The 22,681-nt window shown below is 46.2% G+C and overlaps 1 protein-coding gene across 2 annotated transcripts in view; it reads right to left on the bottom strand.

The window, feature by feature from the left end:
* Positions 1-22,681, bottom strand: part of PRKG1 (protein kinase cGMP-dependent 1) — a 352,826-nt gene that overhangs the window by 16,057 nt on the left and 314,088 nt on the right. For both annotated transcript variants that reach the window (XM_058029350.1, XM_058029351.1), the window contains exon 10: positions 8,573-8,669. In XM_058029350.1, coding sequence (XP_057885333.1) covers positions 8,573-8,669 — 97 coding nt within the window. The remainder of the gene's footprint in view (positions 1-8,572; positions 8,670-22,681) is intronic.

Genomic DNA, 22,681 nt, shown 5'->3' with positions numbered 1-22,681 from the left:
GAATATTTCTCTGACCCTGACCCCCAGGGGAGCACTGACTTTGTCCCTCACTCATGGAGAAAGTTTCCTAAACTCCAGAATAGACTGGAACCCACAAAAGTGTGCAATAGATTATAGAGAGGAGTGTAGGTGTATCACTTGGTAAGAAATTGATGTTTTGGGATTTTTAGTGTGTTGTGGATGGAAGCAAGATGGGGGGCACAGGGTGTCACCCTGGGTTTCTTCTTCCTGCTGCTTCTTCCTCCTTCTCCATGGGTTTGGGTGGCATTTTGTAATTGGGCAGAAAAGTCCCCATTGCAGCTCTGTGGGATCAGTTATTGGGTTAAAAGGGAAAATAATCCAGGTGTCAGCTCTTAATTGGATAGTTTAGTCTTAAAAGCCCTTGGAACAAGAGATTGTTGGCCATTTGGTGCCTTGCTGCCAAACTCATGGTTGTGAGACTTTTTTACTGGTAAAAAATAATAAACACCTGAGTCTGAACATGAACTACTGTCTCACGTGCCTTCAATCCAGACCCAGAGAAACCAACAACTGGAACCCCAGCAACTGGTACCACCACAAGCTCAGGAGATGTTGCCAGTTAATATCTGGTTTCCCCAACCCCCTTTTCCTCCAGGTCACCCCACCTGTGCTGGCTCTGGCTGGGAATTGCAGGGCTGGGATGGCAATTCCAGGATGAGCAGACCTGGCTTCCCAGCAATTCCAGGGTGAGCAGACCTGCCTTCCCAGCAGCACTCCCTGCTCACAGCTTGGCTTCTCACCTTAAGCCTCTGCCCCCTATTTTTAGCCCAGTTCCCCAAGCTGGGGCTGACAGGATTTGTTTGCTTGCTCTCAGGGTAGCCCTGGCAACTTCTGAACCCTGAGCCACCCCGAGGGGCAGGTCCCTATCCCAAATCCAGCTGGAATGCAGCCAGCCTTCCCATCCTGGCCAACCCTCTCAAAGAAACCCCGCTGTTGACCTCCCAGGCCTCCAAGTCTGCTGAATTCCCCCAGCAGCTGCTCACAACAATATCCCAGTGAGGTGCTTTCCCCCTGTGGAGCACGAGGTGCCATCTGGCAACTTCTGTTTGGGTGTCCTTGTAGGAATTTGGCTTCTGCCAGAGGGAAGCAGCGTGGCTGTCACTGAGCCCTGCCACAAACCCAGCCTGACTTTAGGGTTAGGAGGCAACAGTCAGAATTTATTTAATGCCAGATCTGGTTTTGTATTGTTTTCCTGACAGGAATGTGGGTGGATATGAGACATGGCACCTTTGTAGGACCGTGGAATGTGCTGAGTTGGAAGAGCCCCTCAAGGATTATTCAACTCCAGGCCCTCAGACACCTCAATAATCCCACCATGCTCCTGGGAGTGTCATCCAAACTTCCCCCTGGGCTTTTCCCAGGCCACACGCCCTGAACTTGAGCAGTTTCTTGTCCACCTGCTTTGTTCTGGTGTGGTTCAGGGACCAGGGAAACACCAGGAGGGAGGGGATCCCCAGGGAAACACACACCAGGAGGAGTGGGATCCCCGTGGAAACACCAGGAAGGGTGGGATCCCCATGGAAACACCAGGAGAGATGGTGGGATCCCCAGGGAAACACCAGGAGAGATGGTGGGATCCCCATATAAACACCAGGAGGAATGGTGGCATGGGATGGGTTTTAAGGTCCCTTCCACCACTCTGGAATTCAAAAACAGGCCGGAAAAAAGGAGAGATGCAGCCTCTCTGGCTTTCCCATAGCCTTGTTTCATAGGATCACAGCTGGCTCCTCCTGTTGGAACCACTCCAAAATCCTTCCTTTGCTTTATGCTTTTAAACTTCTGCAGTTCCCAGGACACACACAGAACACCATGCCTGAATTTTGTCTGGTTTTAAGCACTTACACAGAAATAAATATGGTTTTACACCTTGGTGCTCTCTCAGGCTGGCTGGGAAAGTGGGCATTGAGGAGATGAAACCCAGAGCTCAATGGAAAAGAGGAAACAAGAGTTATGTGTTTCTTATCCTTCCTCCTTCCCTGCTTGTATTCCCTATAAATCATCCCTATGTGTGTGATATACAGTCTGCAACTCCAGCAATTCCTGTGCTGATCCAATCCCAGTTGACCTTAGGAATGTGGAAACTTTCATAAAGATTTCCCAGGATGCAGAACAAGCCCCAGAGAAGGATTTATTTCTGTGACTGAACATTCCAGGATACTTCCATGGGATGGAGGGACAGGATAGAGGGAATGGCTTCCCAGTGCCAGAGGGCAGGGCTGGATGGGATACGGGGGAGGAATTGGCCCCTGGGAGGGTGGGCAGAGGCTGGGATGGAATTCCCAGAGCAGCTGTGGCTGCCCTTGGATCCCTGGATGTGCCCAAGGCCAGGCAGGAGCAGCCTGGGACAGTGGAAGGAGTCCCTGCCCATGGTATGAGGTGGCCCTGGATGAGCTTTGAGCTCCCCACTCACCCCAGTTTCCCTCTGTGTCCCTCTGAATCTCCAAAACAAAGATGCTCATCCAAGGGAATTTTGCTTCCTGTGGAATTCTTCCAATAGGAAGGAGCCAGAAATCCCTGCTTTGCTGAAACGTGGCTATTTCCCCACCACATTAAATAAGAACTGACTCAACAGCAGCACTTCAGGAGCTGAATTCCAAGTGCTCCTGCTTGCTGGCCATTGCCAAGGTCCTGCATTTTCCCTGTTTCCCAGCCTGATCTGGTGGAACCAACCAAAATAGCAGCAGCTGTTGCTGAGAGCAGCGTTTGGAAGGTGAGCTTTCCTGATCCTGGCAGCTGCACACACCGAGTGGCTGCTCCTGTCCCAGCAAGAGGGGACAGCCTGCTCCACCTGCTGAAGGGATTCCTCTTCTCCCAGGATGGAAGAGAATTCCCCAAAATCAGCCAGAGGGGTGGTCAGGGTCTGCTGCCAGGGAACAGGGACAGGCCAAGGGGAAAGGGCCTCAGGCTGGGCCAGGGGAGGCTCAGCTGGGACAGCAGCAGCAATTTCTGCATGCAAAGGGTGCTCAGGCCTTGGCAGGGGCTGCCCAGGGAGCTTTGCAGTGCCCAGCCCTGCAGGTGTCCCAGGCAGGGCTGGAGGTGGCACTCAGTGCTCTGGGCTGGGCACAAGGTGGGCACTGGGCACAGCTGGGACTCCAGGGGCTGGCGGGGATCTTCCAAGCCCAAATGATCCATAAGGATTTTAGGGGCCTTTCCACATTTCCCTTAGGCCAGATTCAGCCTCTCTCCTCACCTAAGTTTAGAGATAAATGATAATTTGCATATCTAAATTAGATTCCCACTCCCTACCTCAAGCCAAAATTAATTTAGGGCTGGCTACAGAATGCACTGTGCTGGGTTAGGCTGGAAAATAAGTCAAGACTTAAATAAACCCCACCTAAGACACAGCTCAGAGTGCTTTTGGCTGCTCCTGGATCCCTGGCAGTGCCCAAGGCCAGGCTGGATGGGGCTTGGAGCAGCCTGGGACAGTGGAAGGTGTCCCTGCCCATGGCAGGGGTGGAATTTTGGAGCTTTAAAGTCCATCCTGGGATTCTGGGATTTTAGAAGATGGGAAGAAAAATAACGGAGTAAAAGTGAAGTCTACAAGACACATTGTAGGCTGAATTTTTGAAGGATGAATCCTTCAAAATTAATTCCAAGTGGGCAGCAGGGTGGAAACTGTCCATGACAGTGACTTTATTTTTTTTTTTTTTTCAGTAATCCAGATTCCACTGGCTGGGGAAGCCTTAAATTTCCTATCCCAATTAGAACACTATGGGACTCTATAGACAAATAGTCTGCAAAATTATACACTAAGAAGACACTCAAAAAAGCAAATTTAACTATTTTTAATCAAATACTCAACTGTGCTAAACCCCTTTAACTCCACACCCTGACCCCTGCACTGAAAACTGATTTTTGTTGCTTGACAACAAACATAGCCAAACTTTTTATGAGTAAAGGGTAAATATTGGGAAAATACATTAAAATACATTAAAATTTTTGTCTCTCTATGAAGCCCAGAGGTAAAAATGATTTTTGCAGAAATGTCTGGAAGCAAAATGCTAAAAAGCAGTGAGGAATGTCACAGGTTTCATTCAAAAAAAGCATTCAAAGGAAAAGTAAATAGAGGAAGAAGGATTCTATGGCTAAGATATGTGGGAAATGGAAAAACTCACTGCTGTGGGGTCTTGGAAATATCAAATGGAGCTAAACTCCAACAATCCCATCCATGATCCTGCTCTGCTTCCCAGTTTGGATTTGTCAGAAATAAAACCCCTACTTTTATATTTAATTCCCGCCTCCAGATGGAGCTGAAATGTCTGGCTCAGCTCACATCCTGATCCATCCTCTGCCCAGATTTGATGGACTCCCAACACATCCCATCTTCCCAAACGTTGCCAAGACCCTTTCCATGAACAGATAATCCCAAGGATGTGTTTCCATCTACAAAGGATGCCTTTAGTTTCAACAGGAGTTCAAAATCCAGGGAAAATTAAAACATGGCCCTGCAGTGGTGGGATAAAAGCAAACATCCTGCACATGCTGGAGAAGGGAATATGCTGAAAATGTTGGGAAAGGATGGGAAAATAAAGGGTCACATCATCCCCAGAATTTTGCTGAGCTCAGAAAGAGTGACGTCATGTCGCAGACATCTTTTCATGAAAAATCCTTTCCTTAGGGTTTTTCCTCCTGAGAAGCTGAGAAGCCTCAGGAACAAAATGTAAACATTGATTATCTGGTGCTGTGGAATGCAACAGGTGCATCTGTGATTGGTCTCATATGGTTGTTTCTAATTAATGGCCAATCACAGTCAGCTGGCTCAGACTCTCTGTCCAAGCTACAAGCCTTTGTTATCATTCCTTCCTTTCTATTCTTAGCTAATCTTCTGATGAAATCCTTTCTTCTATTCTTTTAGTATAGTTTTAATGTAATATATACCATAAAATAATAAATCAAGCCTTCAGAAACATGGAGTCAGATCCTCATCTCTACCCTCATCCAAGAACCCCTGTGAACAGCGTCACATTGTCAGATGTGTTTGGGATTTCCTTGGGTATTTGATCTCAAATTCCTCACTGAAATCCCCAAATCTGCTCCCCTTCATAGCAGCCAAAAGATCCATTCTTTCAAAAGCCAAAGAATTCACAGGATCCTGGAATAACTGAGGCTGGAAAATCCCCGCCAGCCCCTGGAGTCCCAGCTGTGCCCAGTGCCCACCTTGTGCCCAGCCCAGAGCACTGAGTGCCACCTCCAGCCCTGCCTGGGACACCTGCAGGGCTGGGCACTGCAAAGCTCCCTGGGCAGCCCCTGCCAAGGCCTGAGCACCCTTTGCATGCAGAAATTGCTGCTGCTGTCCCAGCTGAGCCTCCCCTGGCCCAGCCTGAGGCAATTCCTGACAATTAAACCTAAAAATTAGGAGATTTCCAAGAGAAAAGTGATTTTTCTAATTAAAAAAACTTTGCATGACCTAGGAAAAGCAGCTGGCTTAGGAATTGGAATTGGGCACAGTTGGAAATTCCCACCAATAAATATCTGGGTCCTGCATTTGTCAGCCTATCAGAAGACAATTGCAGTTGGTTTTTCTTCATTATCTAATTAATTCACTAATGGCTTTGTTTACAACCCAGGCTGAAGGCTGGAAGAGACTTAATTACACTTCAGAAGCTGGGGCCAGATTTCTCTTAAAAAACAAATAAAGCTGAAAAATTCCGTTGTGTCCACTTTTTGCAAAGCCCATAAAACATGTCTGTGACGTTTTATGTGCATGTTTTTATTTGTGTCTTTAGAAATCCCCATACTGCAAAGGAATTTTGCTTTTTTGGGGCCACCACGAGGCCAGAAGGAGTGCAGAAGGCAAGGATGTGATTTTTAGCCTCCCTGTGCTCAGCCATCACCTACAGGCATCAATTCCATGGAAAAATGACTCCAATCCTGGATATTGAGCTACTCCAATGTATTTATTTCAGAGCTGTCAAACATAATCTTGATTTAAACCCAGAAGAACTGACCTGGAGCAGATGCTCCGGAGCACAGGACTTGAGTGAAAAGGAAATTAAAGAACAAAGCCAAGAGCAATAAAGGTGAGCAGAGATGATTTCTGAGGGCTGGGGACACCTGCCCTCCATCCCTGTCATGTGAGATGACATTCCCTATGCCAGTGGCACTTGAAATTCTTATTTTCCTGATGTCAATCCTGTATCCCACCTCAGAAGATGCTCAGCTGACAGAAAGCAGGGAGGCTGAAGTGTAAAAAGGAGTGGATACATCCTCTCCTGCCTTTTACTGTGGTTCCTCCAACGCTGGATGATTTATCCCTCAAGAAAAACCTAGATAAAAGTCAATTGCATAGCCCAGTTTGGGATGAACAGGAGCATCCATAAGGATGTTGGAAGAGCCACCAAAAACTGAGCAAAAAAACACTCATTCCAAAGCTTTGGAATTTTTTTTCCTGAGATACAGAAAACAAAACCGCCTGGAAAATCAAGACAAAAGGGGATTTCCATGTGTAATACCCATGGAATTGAAAATAATTTCTATTTTGAAAATAATTTCTATTTTAGGCCGTCTGACCTAAAAGCCATATCCTTGTGCATGGAGGCATGGAAAGGGTGACCTCTCCAAGGCACCAGCATTCCCAGAGGAGTCTGGAAAGCCACATCCATGGAATGTTATTCCTTCTTGGACAATCCCAGTCCCAGATATTCCAGTTTCCCCCAGCTGCCCTCTCCAGTGGTGACATTCTGAGGCTTTGTGCCCAAAGCTATAAAATCCCTTTTCCTTGCCACATCCTTCACTTTTTCTGATCCATTTTACTCCTGGAAAGCACAAAAACTGGGAATGTTTGCCAGGAAAATTCCTGCACTTCCATTTACAGGCAATAAAAGAGCTGATTCCTCCAATATATTTCGCATTTTTCGCCCGAAGCAATAAACCATGTTTTTAATGGAGGAGGTGGAAGCATGAGGCAGCAATTCCAGGCTCAGTTTTGACAAAAGGAATATTTCCTTGGCTTTATAACAAAATTTCCTTCTGTGGTCAAGAAAAACCAACAAAATCTGGTGTGCTGAGCTACGCCTTTAAATGTGTTTCATCTGTGTGCAGTTCAGCGCTACAAAAAATGAGTTTATCCAGAATTTTCCTGTTCAGAAGAGGGGTACCCACCCTGGAAGAAAACCTCTGGGAATGTTTTTCCCACCTCAGGTGGCTCCAGGGTTTCTTGGAGGCTTTTGGGGTGTGAATATCTGCTCAGAATGGAATATTTCTACTCGAGCTGACACCTTGAAGGGACAGAGCATCTCCTGCTCTTCCTCTCACCTGGGCCAGGGTCTCACGTCACCAGGGTGGAGTTTTTGTCACTTCAAGGCTGTCCATGTCACCTGGCCATGGCCCCTGGTGAGGGTCCCACCAGCAACCCCTCATGGACACAAACTTTGCACCTCCCAAGTTTTTGAGGTTGGCAAAACCCCTTAAAAATGAGCCCAAAACCTTCCCAAGGCTCAAACCAAGCCCCAGGCTGGTGGGCCCCTCACTACAGGGTGGAGAAGGCAGATGTTAATTGAGGGGGCAAATCCCTGCTGTCAGGAGAGGAGGGAGGGACTTCAAAAGAGAGCTTGAGCACGACCTCCTGCTCTAAAGCATCCTCAGCAGCTGACTCCTTCAAAATACTCATAAATTGAATATTTATAAACAAAACAATCACACATTAAACCCCAAATCCCAGGAAGGGCCCACAGATGTTCTTTCCTCCACGGGATTTCGTATCTAGTCAGAAAAAGTCAGGGAAGTGCAAACTGAGCTTTGCACACCAAATCTCCTCTTTACATCACAAATAACCACTCGGTTTTGCCCATTTTACTATCCTTCAGCTCCCACAGGGTTATGGAGAGGAGGCTTCTCTGAGGTTTTGTGGTGGCAACAGGGACTCTGTTCCCCCTGTGCCCGGGCTTGCAGGAGTTCCTGACATTCTGCACGAGTGTCCGGTGTCCGGAGCTCCTCCTGGTGTAACTCAACTCCCTCTTCCTACTCCAAGGTTTTGTGTTGCCTTGGTGCTGCAAACAACTCCCCGCTGGCTCTGCTTTAAAGGAGAACACAGAGCTCCAAAGCTCCAAGCAGAGCAAAAAGCAGGCTTGGATTTTGTCTTTTTTGCACCCTGTTTGGGGTGTGTTTTCATGGGTTGGGTGCTGAGTGTTCAGCTTGGAGGATAACCAAGTGCAACCACTCTAGAACTGAATAAAAAATGTGAGGGAGAGGCTTTCTACTGTGACTCTGAATCTGGTTAAATAAGATTTTAAGTTGCTCTTCCAATCCCAGCACTCACCCAATCCTCCAGGTTGTTTTTAAAAGGCCATAATAAATCAATGCCATAAACCACTTAAGAGAGAGAGGAGATGTGCATTCCTCTCCCAGCCTAGGATATAAATCCTCCTTGCCTACTGCAAAGCATTTATTGGTACATTTTTTATGTCTCAGGAAATGTAAGTCAGCTTGCTTCACTAGACAATCCCAGCAGATCATTTTTCTCGGGGTTATTGGGGCGTGATAACAAAGAAAATTAAGCTTTTAACACAGCAGTTGCATGAGGATGTCACACAAAGAAGAAGAGGTCACCTACCAGCTCCACTCTCCCGAAGCCTCCGACTCCCAGGGTGTCGATGATGTTGAAATCCGACAGTTTCAGGTTGGCAAAGAAGGCAGCTTCGGCTTCGTATCTGGAGGTTTTGAGGCGAAAAAATGGAAATTTCTTAGAGGTGCAAACCTGAGCGGCGCGAGCCGCCGCCGTCCCCGTGCTGTGGGAGCCTGGGCCAGCCTTTACCTGCTGCACTTCCATCTCAGCTCTCAAAATTCACTTTTCTGCTGCTCCCAATCCCAACATGGCTCTGGAGGGCATGGTTTTCCAAATTTTTCAATTTAATGGTTTTTTTTTTCCATAGAAAACATCCCTACTGAGGGTGCAAAGCCAATGCCTGGCACTGCATTGCAGCTCCCAAGGCTGGGCACTTTCTAGCCATCTTCTCCTGGGTGAGGCTTGCTTGTAAATTTTTTGGTGTCTTTAAGGATTTTTTGGAAGATAGAAGTCTCTCCTAGGAGTTTCTCATATCCACAGGCTGGCAGCAGTTTCTATAAATGTTTATTGGAAGTGGCAGGATCACTAAAGGTCCCCGGAGAGAAATCCCAGCCAGGTTTTATGAAATCAGATCTGATAAAGCTGCAAATGCCTGAAATGAATGACTTCAGGCACAGATCAACATTTCTATAAGGATATCTTCACTTGTTCTCCTCCTCTAAACCCACTCAGAGCAGCCATCCCAAGCCAGGAGGTCCCAAAATCCTGATGCTCTCTGTTTATCCCCACAACACCATGCGCCTGAGTAAGGAACACGCAACTCCAACCCGAGCAAGCCTGCCAGAATCAGCTTCCCATGCCTGTCCATGACCATAATCCCCCCAAAATAGCTCCTTGTTAAGGTTTAGGGTATTTTTAGAAAGGCTTGGAGGGGAAATGGATGAGAAGGATCCACCCCCTCCATAAAATGTGACATTTGTCTGCCGGAGAGTCCCTGGGTGTGTCCGACCTTTGGCTGTGGGTGACTTTATGGGATAAGAGTTAGCTGGATTATGGAGAGAGGCTTGGAGGGTGCAAGGCTTCATTTTAGCTGGAATAGCTTGGAATTAACAGTAGGGAATAATCACTGGAAGCTTTGCTCATGCAGGGTGACAGCAGTGGGAAGATGAGCCACCATCCCACTCCCGTGGCCAGCTTTGGGACATTCCCACCCTGATTATTTCATTAACAGATTCACTTCAAACCATCTCCTCTGCTCTATTTAAAACCTCAATGCCAATGGGGGATTGAGATCAAAACTCCATCATTTTCCAAGTGAAAAGGGAAACCTACAAATAAGAGTCCAACAATGTGAAAGGTCACATCACAAAGCCCCAAATCTGAGGCAATAAAGCACAATTTTCTCCCAGGGGCTGCTGTCAACAAATGACTTCAGCTCTGCTTTGTTTTTTATGCTGTCACCAGATCCTGTTGGTGACCTTGCTCCTGATGCATCTGACTTTGGAAGCCAATCAGCTCGGAGCCTGCTGTGAACTTGGGATAACCTTGTGTGCCACAGCTGCTCATTGATCCCTCCGTGCTCATCACGAGGCGAACGCTGAGCTGGCACTAAAAAAGGACTGAAATGTCCCCTTCCAAAGCACAGCACAGCCATCATTCCAGGGCTGACAGAGCAGTGAGGGCCTCTCCTTTCCATCATGAATGGACAGAACAGTTGAACAACTTTAATGATTTCTAATTGCCAGGAAGATGAAATCCCAGCTTGGAAAATTTCCTGCCAATGCACAAATAGAGGTAAAATTCCAGGGTCACACCACGGTTTGGGCTGGAAGGGACCTTCAAAACCACCTGATTTCAACCTCCCTGCCATGGGCAGGGACACCTTCCATGAGTAAGGAAGCTGAAATCTTCTGGATTTGCATTGGAACAAGTCAAAAAAAAAACAAAACAACCTGCATTATTTTGCTTAGAAAAATACTTGCTGCATTCTTGGCATTGCTTTGGGAAATCCCTTGGCCAATTCCCTCTGTCACACTCCTTGGATGTAGTGAGAACACACAAGTGCAGCAAAGCAGATGAGACAAATTGGATGCATTTTTTTTTTCCTAAATACTGTGCAACAAACCTCCAAACCATAAAAGAAATGCTAAAAATATGCAGTGAAACAAAACACAGGTAAAATTAAGCAAACAAACAAGCCCTTCCCATGCCCACTAACAACAGTGCCACTGGAATTCTGTTTTATTCCCACCTACAAAAGTCCAAGTCCACTTAAACACCAAATTCCTATAAATTAAATCGTCATGCATTCCAAACCTGCTAAGCTGGAGGAGAAATATCTTCAATAAAAAGATGAAAATACAAACATTCCCAAACTAAATCAGAACCCAGGGGTATGATCCTCATCAAGGAGTTTAGAATTCCTTCCAAATTCCTGAAGCTGAGCGTGCTGCTCCCTGAACAGAAGCTCCTCAGGTTCTGTAGTGTGAGCTCTCCTTGCTCAACAGAACAATGGTAAAAAACATCTGTGGGGTTTGATTTTACCTCCCAAAGTAAAGAGGCACCGGGAGGGAAGTGCTAAGGAATACAGAAGGCAGCTTCTGTATATTTATGTGGAACAAATCCACCTCTGCTTAGGCAGGGGGCTTTTCTCCACCTTGGAGATGCCAAAACCTCATGCAATTCCTCTTTAATCGAGCAGTTTTATTGTAAATCCCAGCCTTATGCCAGTGCTTGGAGACTTTCCAAATAATCACATGCTTTCCTGACTCTGGAAGAGTTCAAATTCCTGAATTAATTGATGGGAGGAGTGCTGGGAAGACACCTTGGAGGTACAAGTGGCATCACAGGCACACTCTGGAGCCGTGCACACACCAGGCCTGAGCTTCCTGCACTGGGATTTCTGGGCTTGTCTCCAGTGGAATTAGCTGTAATTAAAAAAGAGCCTTTCCCTGGATATTTTGGTAATTGTGCTGTTCATCCCAGGTCAAAATGTCTGGAAAATTCCAGCTGGAAGTGCACAAGAAGAAAAGATACAGGGAAGGTGTGATCCAAAAGCAATGAACAGTCTTTATTAAAGAGCTTTTAAAATGAAGGTTGAGCTTTTCACAGGAGCTGGTGGGACACCAGGAATCAACTCCCAGTGTGCTCCTCATGGAATTTTTTGCTTATTGAAGCAGGTTTTCGTCACCTACTGACACTAGCCCACCCTTGGCAGGGCTCACAGCCCACTCCTGAAGGTGACAGCAGAGTGAGACCTCAGAGAGCAGCACAGGAGATGTTCAGCTCTGAGTTAGGCAGGAGCATCCTGCAGAGCCTCCAAGCTCTTCTCCCAGATTTCCTGTGAATCTGAATGGCAAAAAACCTCCTCTGGAAGAGCTGGGGCTTGGGAACACCACTGCTTTCCCTGCCTCCAGATAAAATACCTGTTCCTGAGGAGCTGCCTGGCCTCAGGCTCCTCTTGGGCATGGACAGGCACCACATACAAGACATCAGAGCAATCAGGGGGAAATTCCACCTTCCAATATCCCAATCCTTTGAAATAGCAGTGCAGGAGCCACAGTGCAAAGTATCTGGGCAATGCTGGGCCTAAGGGGAAAGGAAATCCTGTGGTTCCTCACGCTCCTGGAGGTTTCCCAGCATTTAAATGAGCCACTGCCTCCTAGCTTTGCCTCCTAAAACAATGAACAACAACAAAAATAATTAAATAATTGTGTTACCCAGGCAGCTGATGAACTAGAAAATGCGAGGAGCAAAGGTTTGCAATTACCCAACTGCTCAGCTCTGCTGAAGTAGCTCCTGATTCCCATCCTAACCGTGTTGGGAAACACCAGACATCTGTTAGCAAACTGTCATCTCCAGAGAAAACTTGGCTCCTCTCCACCTGCAGGCTGCCAGCCAGCCAGGAATTGCAACCAAATGAGAGCCAAACACCCTGATCTGAGCAAATGCCACCAGTTTGGGGGATAAACCCCAAATGTGGCAGCCTTCCCCACTGGCAGACACCAGCTTTGTTTAACAAGCAGCCTTTTATTTGGTTTTTTGGTCAGCCTGATCACTACCTCACCCATCACGGAGGAAATGCATTTCTGAGATGGAATCTCTGCAAAAACTGGGAAAAGTGGAGCTGCAGCACCTGGATGGTGACGGTCAGAGCCAGCCTGCAAGGAGACACAGGTGAAGTGAGCCTGAGACCCACAGGTGGGGTGAGGATGGAAATACACCCCAAAACTAAACCTTATTTCTGTGCCCACTAAAAGTCTTCTCCTTATTTTAAGATACAGTGAGATTCTAAAGGGGTCAGAGAATCATGGAATAGTTTGACATGCAAAGGACCTTCATAATCTTGCTGTTCCAAACACCTTCCACCAGACCAGGCTGCTCCCAACCCTTTCTTGAACACTTCCAAGATGGGGCAGCCACAATTTGTTTCGTATTAAATGCTGCTTCTGATGGAGCAATAAAAAAAAAAAATCTGTGTAAAAGAAAGCAAAAATTCCCCCAAATCTTCAGTTCTGTGGCTATTCTAACTCTCCATCTAACAGCCCACATTTTAGCTGGGATGAAATAACCCACTGCTTCTGGTCCATCCATGAGACCCTGCCTGCCTGGTACCCTGAAATCATGTAAAGCTCCCTAGATTGGATTTGTGCTGTGTCAAATTTGAGTGAAAGTGAATAATGGCAAGTGGCAGGGACATGGCTGCAATTGCTGTCACCAGGAGGTGACATCCTTGAAAGTGATGTAAGGAGGAGCAGATGCAGCAAATGGTGGCAGGACTGCCACAGCTTCCCTTCCCTTCCCTTCCCTTCCCTTCCCTTCCCTTCCCTTCCCTTCCCTTCCCTTCCCTTCCCTTCCCTTCCCTTCCCTTCCCTTCCCTTCCCTTCCCTTCCCTTCCCTTCCCTTCCCTTCCCTTCCCTTCCCTTCCCTTCCCTTCCCTTCCCTTCCCTTCCCTTCCCTTCCCTTCCCTTCCCTGCTGGCTCCAATGGCTCTGAAAAGCTCAGGATCACATCTTTCCAAGGGATTTGGGGCAATGGGGAATCCAGGAAGAGGTGAAAGTGAAAACAAAAGCGCCTTGTGTCCTCATGATGAGATGCTGAGCTTCAGTTGTGCCCTGTTTGAGGGACACAGGGGAGCAGGGACAGTCACAGGGCACTGACACAACCAGCAGGATCCAGAGCCTGGGAATGCCTGGAAGCAAATTCCTGGGAGGCACTGAGAGAAAATCCCTATTTCTTAGTGGTGTAGTGCCACTCATCCTCTCAGAGGTCCCATCCTAGGTGCAAACCCTTCTTATCCAGCATTGCCTCTGGATATCAATCCATGGGGTCAGGACTTCTGGGGGGAGATGTTCCCTGACAAACTTTTGGAGCAAGAAAAAACAAGCAGGCCATGAAACCAAGCCTTGTTGGGAAAGGCCAAACCTTGCTCCCCAGACTTCTCCAGGATCTGAGCACTCCCAGGTCTCCATGGATTAGCTGGAAGGGGGTGCTGGCCCCAAAATGCCCCTCGGGCAGAGTAGGCAGTGAGAGCAGGGAATAACAATGGTCTGCATGTAGGGGTGATGCCTTGAGAAGGCTGACCTAGAACAGAGTTAAAGAATAAAGCAGGGATTTATTAAAAGGATCTCCTCCATGGATCCACCTTGGGCAGCACAAGAGCCCAGCCAGGGCTGCACCGAAGGCGAACCAAAATGGTCACAAAATGGATGACTGGTCAAGGGGTCTCTCACTTTTATAAGTTCTGCTCCATTTGCATATTGCAGTTAATTGTCCAATTAAAGCTTTAGCCCATGCAGTCCCATCCTGCTTGTTTTTCTCTCTTCAGTCCATGTTGTTTGTGCTCTTGGGTCTGAAATTTGGATCATTTGTCCTTGGTCCCCAGCTAGAAAGGGAATTGTTTCTCACCGTCCCCTAATGTGAAGCTCAGACCCACAGACACTAAGGCAGCACAGAATCTGAAAAATATAAAAGCTAAAACCTGAAACATCATGTGAAAGGCCTCTGTGCTCCTTCCTCTGCGTACCACATGCCCATCTCCTCATGATGCACAAATGCACCTGGGAACTTCCCAAAGCTCTTTTCAGGGAAATCTGCCATTCCAAGGAAAAATTGCCATTCCATGCAAAAGCCCAGCTCTTTGCCTGTTTTCCTGTTCATCACACACATTACAGAACAGCTGAATTCATTCCCAGCTCTGTCACATTATTGCCATTTATGAGCTTGCTCACAAGTTCAGATCCCAAAATTATTCCAGGATCTCTCCATCAATATTTCCTGCCTGGGATTAGCTACCCTGTAATGCCAATCCAGTCCAGGGAGGGATGGATGCCACCCACTGACCCTGGCTGCTCAGAGAGGATTTACCTCCAGATGAGGATTTGCTGCCCTGCCCCAAGGAAGACCAAGAAGAAGAACATAAAACTCATCTTCTACTCTCAATTTTTCTGTTTTTTTTTTTAATTGCAAACCACACTGAAAGAGTGAAAAGATGGATCTGTGGATGGATCCAAGGTAAACAGATGGGAATAAAAACCCAGGTGTTCCTTAGATCAGGTGTCTCCTTCCAGCCCACCCTTCTGAGGTGGCTTGAACTCCAGATTTAGCTGCTCCTCTCACTGCCTTCCACATCTGACACCTTCAAAAATCCAAACCAAGAGGTTTTTCCTTGGGATTTTTAAAAGACATATGCTGGTGGTGCCACTGGGTTTGAAGCTGCAGCTGCTGAGACCATTGTGTCACGGACATATTTTATGAAAAATGCTTTTGCTAGGGTCTTTTCTCCTGAGAAGCTGAGAGGCCTCAGAAATGAAATGTAAACAAAGATTATCTGCTGCTGTGGAATGCAGCAGGTGAATCTTTGATTGGTCTCATGTGATTGTTTTTAATTAATGGCCAATCACAGTCCAGCTGTGATTGGACTCGCTGGTCAGTCACAAGATTTTGTTATCATTCCACTTCTTTCCTTTCAAGCCTTCTGATGAAATCCTTTCTTCTATTCTTTTAGTATAGTTTTAATCTATAATTTTATTTTATAAAATTATATTTAATATATTTATAAAATTATATTTTATATCATAAAATAATAAATCAGCCTTCTGAAACATGGAGTCAAGATTCTCATCTCTTCCCTTGTCCTGGGACGCCTGTGAACACCACCACACCATTGCATGGAAAAGAAAGGCTGCAATTCTTCTCAAGTCCATGGTTTAAGGGCTGGGAATTTCTCTTGCATGCCCCAGCACCTGAACTCACAGTCTTTCACATCAGGAAAAAATTACACACCCCTGCTTCAGATTTTCTTACAGAAAGAGAGCTTTGAGTGGCAGCTCAAAGCTAAACCAGATGTTAAAGCCATGGCATCTCTAACTTCCTCTGGAAGGGGATCTGAAATTAAATATATAGGGTTAAATACTCACAGGTTCACTTATCCCCTTTCCTTTTTAAAAGCAAATCACTTTTCAGTGAGAGCTCAGCAACACAAACATGATACTGTGCTGTTGCAGCGAGCTGTGCTCATCCCAGGTTAGTTCAGCAGTTAAACAAAGAGATTTGTTGGCATTATGGGGCTTTGAAGACTTGGATGTTGCACAGGTCTCACCCAGAATTGTTACTGAACACACTGAAATGCAGCCAAAGCAGCTCAGAAAGTGTTTCTTTGAAAAGTCTGGATTTTCTGAAAAGAGTTTTGTTGAAGCCCTAAATGTGCCAAGAGATTGGTGATACCTCCCTGAACACCTCGTGCTGCTGGATTCAGTGCCTCCCACCCCACAGTGGGACCTCATCTGAGAGAAAACCCCTTCAAATGCGAATTTCACCTTTTTTTCCACCCAGATATTCACACAGGATCCTCTCCTATTGTAACACAGAGAAGTTCATCACTCCCTTTAAAGATCACAAGAGTCTGAGCCCTCAAGAGCCTGAGCTCCCAAAATCTCAACCTCTCCACTCCCCACAAGCTGTGGAATTGTTCATTAAACATCTACAAGATATTGATGGGCCAAAAAAAGCCACAATTTCGGTGCAAGAGCCAAAAAAATGGGATAGAAAATGCCAACTGATGGGAACTCCATGGAGATCAGAGCCCAGGTGCTCTCAGAAGAGCACAAAGAGAGTTTTTAGGGAACACAGCCCCTGGTTTTCTCTGGAAGTCACAGGGAGATCCACATGGAAATGTGTATTTGTTTTTCAGATGCACATGTTCATCCTGAGCTCCAAAAAAAACAGCTCCATGCTTCCAACAGGACTCTCCCCACCTCCTGCTAAAATGTCCTGAAATAGTTCAAACAAGACACCCTACAGCATAGTCTGATTAAACCCCCCCAGATTTTAATCCATTTTAATTAAAAGGGGCGGAGGGAGGATGTGGAGTATTCCTTCCTCTGGTGGAGTTTCCTGTTCTGTGCAGTATTAGAGGATATTGCTTAAGGATGGGGGTTGTTCCTTCTCTTTTCCCTCTCTTTTTCCTGGTCTCTTGTTTTAATTCTGGGTGATTTTAGCTGGAGACCATAAAAATGCCTCACAGCACATTCTATCCTGGCCCAGTGAACAAAATCCTAAGGAAAAGCAGAAGATCTCTCACAACACCTCAAATGCTGCACTCAGACCTCTCACAACCTCATTTCATCCCATTGGGAATTTCTTTTCTATTTTTGGGGATATTTTTGCCATTTTTTGGAAATATTTGGGGCATTTTTGGGCACTTTTTGGGGCATTTTTTGGGCACTCACCTTGGTCACTGGCAGCGCCACCAGGAGCCAAATCCAGGGGAGTTTTGGGCAAAATTTTGGGATTTTGGGGGGATTTTTTGGGATTTTTAAAGAATTTTTAATAAATTTTTTGGAAATTTTTGGGGATTTTTTTTCAGAACTTTTAATAAATTTGGGGGGAATTTTTGTGGACTTTTCTTGATTTTTTTTTAATTTCTTGGATTTTGGGGGGAATTTTGTGGGATTTTTTTTATTTTTAGGCAATTTGGGGGGATTTTTTGGGGAAATTTTGCAGAATTTTGGGGGGATTTGGGTTGGGTTTTTTTTAATTTATGGGGAATAATTTGGGAATTTTTGGTATAAAATGGAATTTCGGAATTTGGGAATATTTGGTATAAAATGGAAAAGCAGTAAAATGTTATTTATTAACAGCCAAATAAATTAATATTCAAATCATGGATTCCTGGGGCAAACTGGGGTTTAAACCCCCAGATTCAGCAGATTCAGATTTCTGTGAGAACACCCACCCAACTCCTAAAGGAATAACACAAAGGCCGTGGAAAACAAACTTCCCACAGTGATCTTTAATTCCCTTGAATATTTTAGAAGGGGAAAAAATGAGTATTTTGATGAAAAAGGAGACAATTCCCTGAATTCCCTCTTTTGTCCTCATTAGTTTCAGATTCAACAGTTTGGATCTATAGACAATAAAATCTCTTTGGAAAAGAAGGAATCAAGGGTGTTTCCTTTCACTTTTCTGACTGAATTCAGAGGCAATACCTACAGATCCCTTGGGGATTTTTTTTCTTTTGGAAAACACCAAGGGGAACATGGAAAACAACTTAGGAAAACAAGAATTTTGCATTAAAATTCCAAATTAACTATGCAAGGCCAATAAATCCCAAACTGGATCCCAAGGTACCACTGAACAACACCAAAGGTATTTGAGGGAAAATTGTTGGGATTCATTGGGAAAGAGCCTCAGTTCCACCTTTGGAAAGCCAGACATGATCTCAAGGAAAGCTCAGCCTAACTACACCTTGAAATTGCTCTAATCACAGTAGTGGAAGATGGAATTTCCCCAGCTAATTACAAAGTGCTAATTAGATCCCAAGAACCCCAAAAATGGTGTCAACTCCAAGGAGCCCTTTTGCCTCCAGCCTCCAGGCAGGACCTGCATGGGAAAGCTCACCATGGCAACTTGGTTGCAGCTTTCTCTTCTTAAATTTTTTAAGGAATGTGGGGGACGGATCAATAAATTGATGATGTCAGACACACTTATTTGTCCAACTCGCTGTGTTCACCACTTACTGTGCATTTGTTCAAGTCCCAGGGGTTTCAGGCAGCTCTGCCAGTGTTTTGCCCTCGGTTCTTTTTTCCTGATGGGAAATTTTTTCCCTGTGGGAGTAAATCCCTTGCAAGAGGGATTCCAGCTTGGCTAAGAGGCAGAGCTCTACCTTCAGAGAACCTGTGTTCCTTCTCCAAGGGCTGGGAGGGGCATTGCATGGAATCATGGAATGGTTTGGAATGGAAGGGACCCCAAATCCCATCCAGTGCCACCTCTGCCATGGGCAGGGACACTTTCCAGCATCCCAGGCTGCTCCAACCTCATATTGAGCACTTCCAGGGATCCAGGGGCTTCTCTGGACACCCTGCACCAGGGCCTGCCCACCCTCCCAGAGAACAATTCCTAATTCCCAATATCCCATCCATCCCTGCCCTCTGACAGTGGGAAGCCATTCCCTGTTTCCTGGCACTCCACCTTTATCCCTCTGGCCAATGCTCCAGCCGTGCTGCCACTGCTGGTGGAAGCTGTTCCATTTTCCATCCTAATTTACTTGGGAAACAAAGAGGTGACATGGAAGAGGAATGAAGGGAATATCACAGAAAATCCTACTGGAAAAGTGGGAGCAGGCAGGAAGAAGATTTTCCCTCACAAAGAGGGGTTTAGTGCTTCCCTTGCAGACAGATGAAAATATGGGAAGAGCTCATTAAACCTGGTTCCACATAACCAACCCTATCCTGGGATCTCACTGCTCCAAACCCACTTCTAATTGGAGTTACCTGCTGAGATTTTGCTTTTTTTGTTTGAGCATTGCTTTGGAAAGCAAAACCAACATCTTGGGCCACGCAGGTCCTTTTGGCTCCACGTGGGATGGACTCTGCAAGGCAGGAAGAGTTCAACACCTCCACACAAACAACCTTTACCTGGCAAAAGGCAGGAAAAGGCAGAAGAATGAAGGGTTCATTTGGAGAAAATGTGGAGAAGCAGGAAAACCAAAGCACCTGTGCATGCACAAACATCCAGGAAAGGTCTAAGGGTGAAGAAGAGGAGAATTAGGAGGTCTCAGCTCTCAGGAAGGTTATTTTGGCACAGGGGAATGGCAGGGCCATCTCTGGGATGGCAGAATTACACCCCCAGAAGATGCTGGAGACAGGAAGGCTACACCAAACAGCCTGTCCTAAAAAAAAAGAGTAATTTATTGTGCTAAATCAGCTTAACAAAACAAATTATAAAATCAACTGTAGCTGGAAATTCCAGTGTAAACAAGGAAGGATGAGATTTCTGCGCACCCAAAGGATGAGCATGGGTGGCTGTGATCCGGTTTGGGTTGTAAAGGACCTTAAAATCATCATGTGACGGGCAGGGACAACTTCCACTTGCTTCAAGCCCTGTCCAACCTGGCCTTGGAAACTTTCAGGGATTGGGCAGCCACAAGAACATGATAGATAAGAAAAGATAAGCCAGGCCCAATTCAAAGTCCTACCTTTGGGAGAACCTCCTTGTAAGAGAAAAATCATGATCTGACATTGCTGGAGAGAGGTTTCATATAAAAGCACCACTTGAAAAGTCACAAAAGAGAATTCAAAGAGCAGCTGAAGGAGCTGATGAAGAGAATGAAATCTCAACAGAGGCACATGGGGATTTGGACAAAGCCAACACGTCCAGCATGGTTCTAGGAGAGGTCAGCAGGAATCTGGAGTGCCTGAGCGGCAGCAAGAGCCAGGATATTAAAAGCAAGAGCACCCTTCAAATATGAAGTAGTTTCAAACAAATCAAAAAAAAAGGAAAGAAAAAAGAACCAAACCATGTCCAGTTGAAAGGGGAAACGCCATCAGACAGAACAAAAAAAGGCAAATAACAACTTCAAAAGGCTTCAAACCAAATAATAAACCCTTCCTGACCACAGCAGCAGCACGAGCCTGACCATGGGCTGTGGAGACCCTACAGAGATCCTCTGGAAAGAGCCCACCAAGGAGAACAAAGCCACGTGGGAGAAGCTCAGTGCACTTTTTACCACTGGGCTCAATGTGGAAGCTCTTGGGGAGAACCTCCCAGCACATCTTCCTTCCCAGGGAAGCTCAAGGGGAGCCCCACTGAAGTGTCAGGAGAGGACCCAAGGCCACCAAGGGACCAGATGGGCCTCCCCCAGCACTTCTGTGTGACCTCCAGGATGGAAGTGGCTTTTTGATGGGATCCAGAGCCCTCTGGTCCCCTCAACCCAACATCTGTCCCAACAGAAGCACTTGACACATGGATAAATCAGAGTTCTTTGGGGAAGTGCCAAGGAGCTTCCCAAACCTACTGGAGCTCTTTGAAGGAGTCCCCAGGCACGTGGGAAGGAGAGATCTGCTGGATACAGTTGGCTTGGATTTCCTAACGGCATCTGACGAGGTTTGAAAAGATATAAGAAGAAAGGTCTGTGCATTGATTAAAACAAAAAAAAAAGTTCAAAATGGGAAATGCATGGCTCGTTTTCCTAATGGAGGGAAGCCAGCAGCGCTCAGATGCTTCCTGTTGAATATCTTTAGGGATGAACTGGAAAAAAAAAAAGGAGAAGAAGTGAAGTGACAGCATTGTTCAAAGATATAAAATCACCAAAAGGCTGAGGTGAAAAACTGAACAAGGAAATAAAAACTGAGAGACAAGGTAATACCTACACTTGAAATGAAGTGGAATGAAGTGAGGGGGAAAAAAAATCCTGCATAAGGAGGTGGTGATGGTGTTTCATCCACCTTTACTGCCCTCAGCTCAAAAGCTAAGGAGTAAATTTGGAAAAGGTACTGGAAAGTGATGGTGAGGGGCACAGATCTGGAGTGGATTCTGTGCTAGGGGAAAAGACAACTGGCAGGAGATGGTCAAAGTTGAAAAGGTCAGTCTGTGCCATGGAGAGCAGCTGTGCAGATTCAGGGAAGAGAAACCCACCAAGGAATGCTCAAATCTATCGACATCAGGAAGTGCCCGAGTCCCAAATCACTGGAGAGCAGAGGAGGCCAATTAATAAATCAATAACCACCTCTTTGCTCTTCTCCCCCTTCTGGACATCTGCTGGAGGGCATTGGCAGAGACAGGACCCAGCTGGATGCACTGAGGCACTTCCAGCAGATCTGCAGAGAACTGGGAAAAACTGGGAAAGTCAAGAGCCCTCCTTGGAGTGTCGGAGAGCACCAAAACCCAGACTGCTGTGTTTCTCAGCCTGCCCTGGAAGCTGTTTGTGTCTGACATGGTGAGACAGGAGCTGCTCAATCTTACAGCTTGTCTTGACCAGATAAAAGGAAGTTCTTATCAGGCATTTATTTATTTCTTTAACACATGGCAGCCAGGCAGAAGCAGAGTTCTCAGTGCTCTGCTGCTGCTGTGCTGAAATTCACCACGGGAAAAACTCTCAAGTGCTCCAACATCACTGAATTATTAATTATCCTGTGCTAATCAGGAAGAGATTAGGAAAACAAAACCAAACAAACCACCTGAACTCCCAGTTTTTTGGTTTTGGTTTTTTTTTACCTCAGGTAACTCTTTGTCTGGGAAAGAGGTTCAAGCTGGCTCATTTGGGGAATCCAGCCACCAAAAATCCTACACATCCCAGCAGTTCAACATCATTCCTGCTTTTCTGATGGAGCACAACATTTCCTAAAACACCTCCCACACACTCAGCTGGGTTTAGAAAAGGGCTTGTGCCAGCCCAGGAGCTGAACTTGCATGGGTGAGAGCTCCCCCCAAACTCCTCCAAGCCACATTCCCAACACTGGAATCTCATCCCAGCTCTGGAAAATTCAATGGGAGCAGCAGCAGCTCTGGGGTGAGGACACAGAGGGGACCAAGGGCTCTGGTTCACCACACCAGGGGCAGCTCAGAGGCCAGAGGATCAAAAGCAAGGAGCTTCCTGAGGGTTTCTCAGCATCCCTTTGAAGGTTCCCATCCCTTCTCCAGCACTTTCCCATACTTCCACTGGAGGGCAGGAATATCCCACGTTTCCAGGGACGATCCTCCATCCCATTGCTGCACACCTTTAAACAGCCCTAGGAAGGTCCAGCCTTTGGGGACATTTGTGGGCTCCTCCACACCCTCATTTGGTTTCTGTGCTGCTTTTATGGAGCAGGATAATTAGCAGGATTTTTTTTTTCAAAACATCCTAATTATTTTCATCACAGTTTTGTCCCCACAGCCA

The sequence above is a fragment of the Melospiza georgiana genome, chromosome 8 (genome assembly GCF_028018845.1).
Source record: "Melospiza georgiana isolate bMelGeo1 chromosome 8, bMelGeo1.pri, whole genome shotgun sequence".
NCBI lineage: Eukaryota > Metazoa > Chordata > Aves > Passeriformes > Passerellidae > Melospiza > Melospiza georgiana.
Note: the sequence above shows the minus strand (reverse complement) of the source record. Positions and strands in the feature narration are given on the sequence as shown.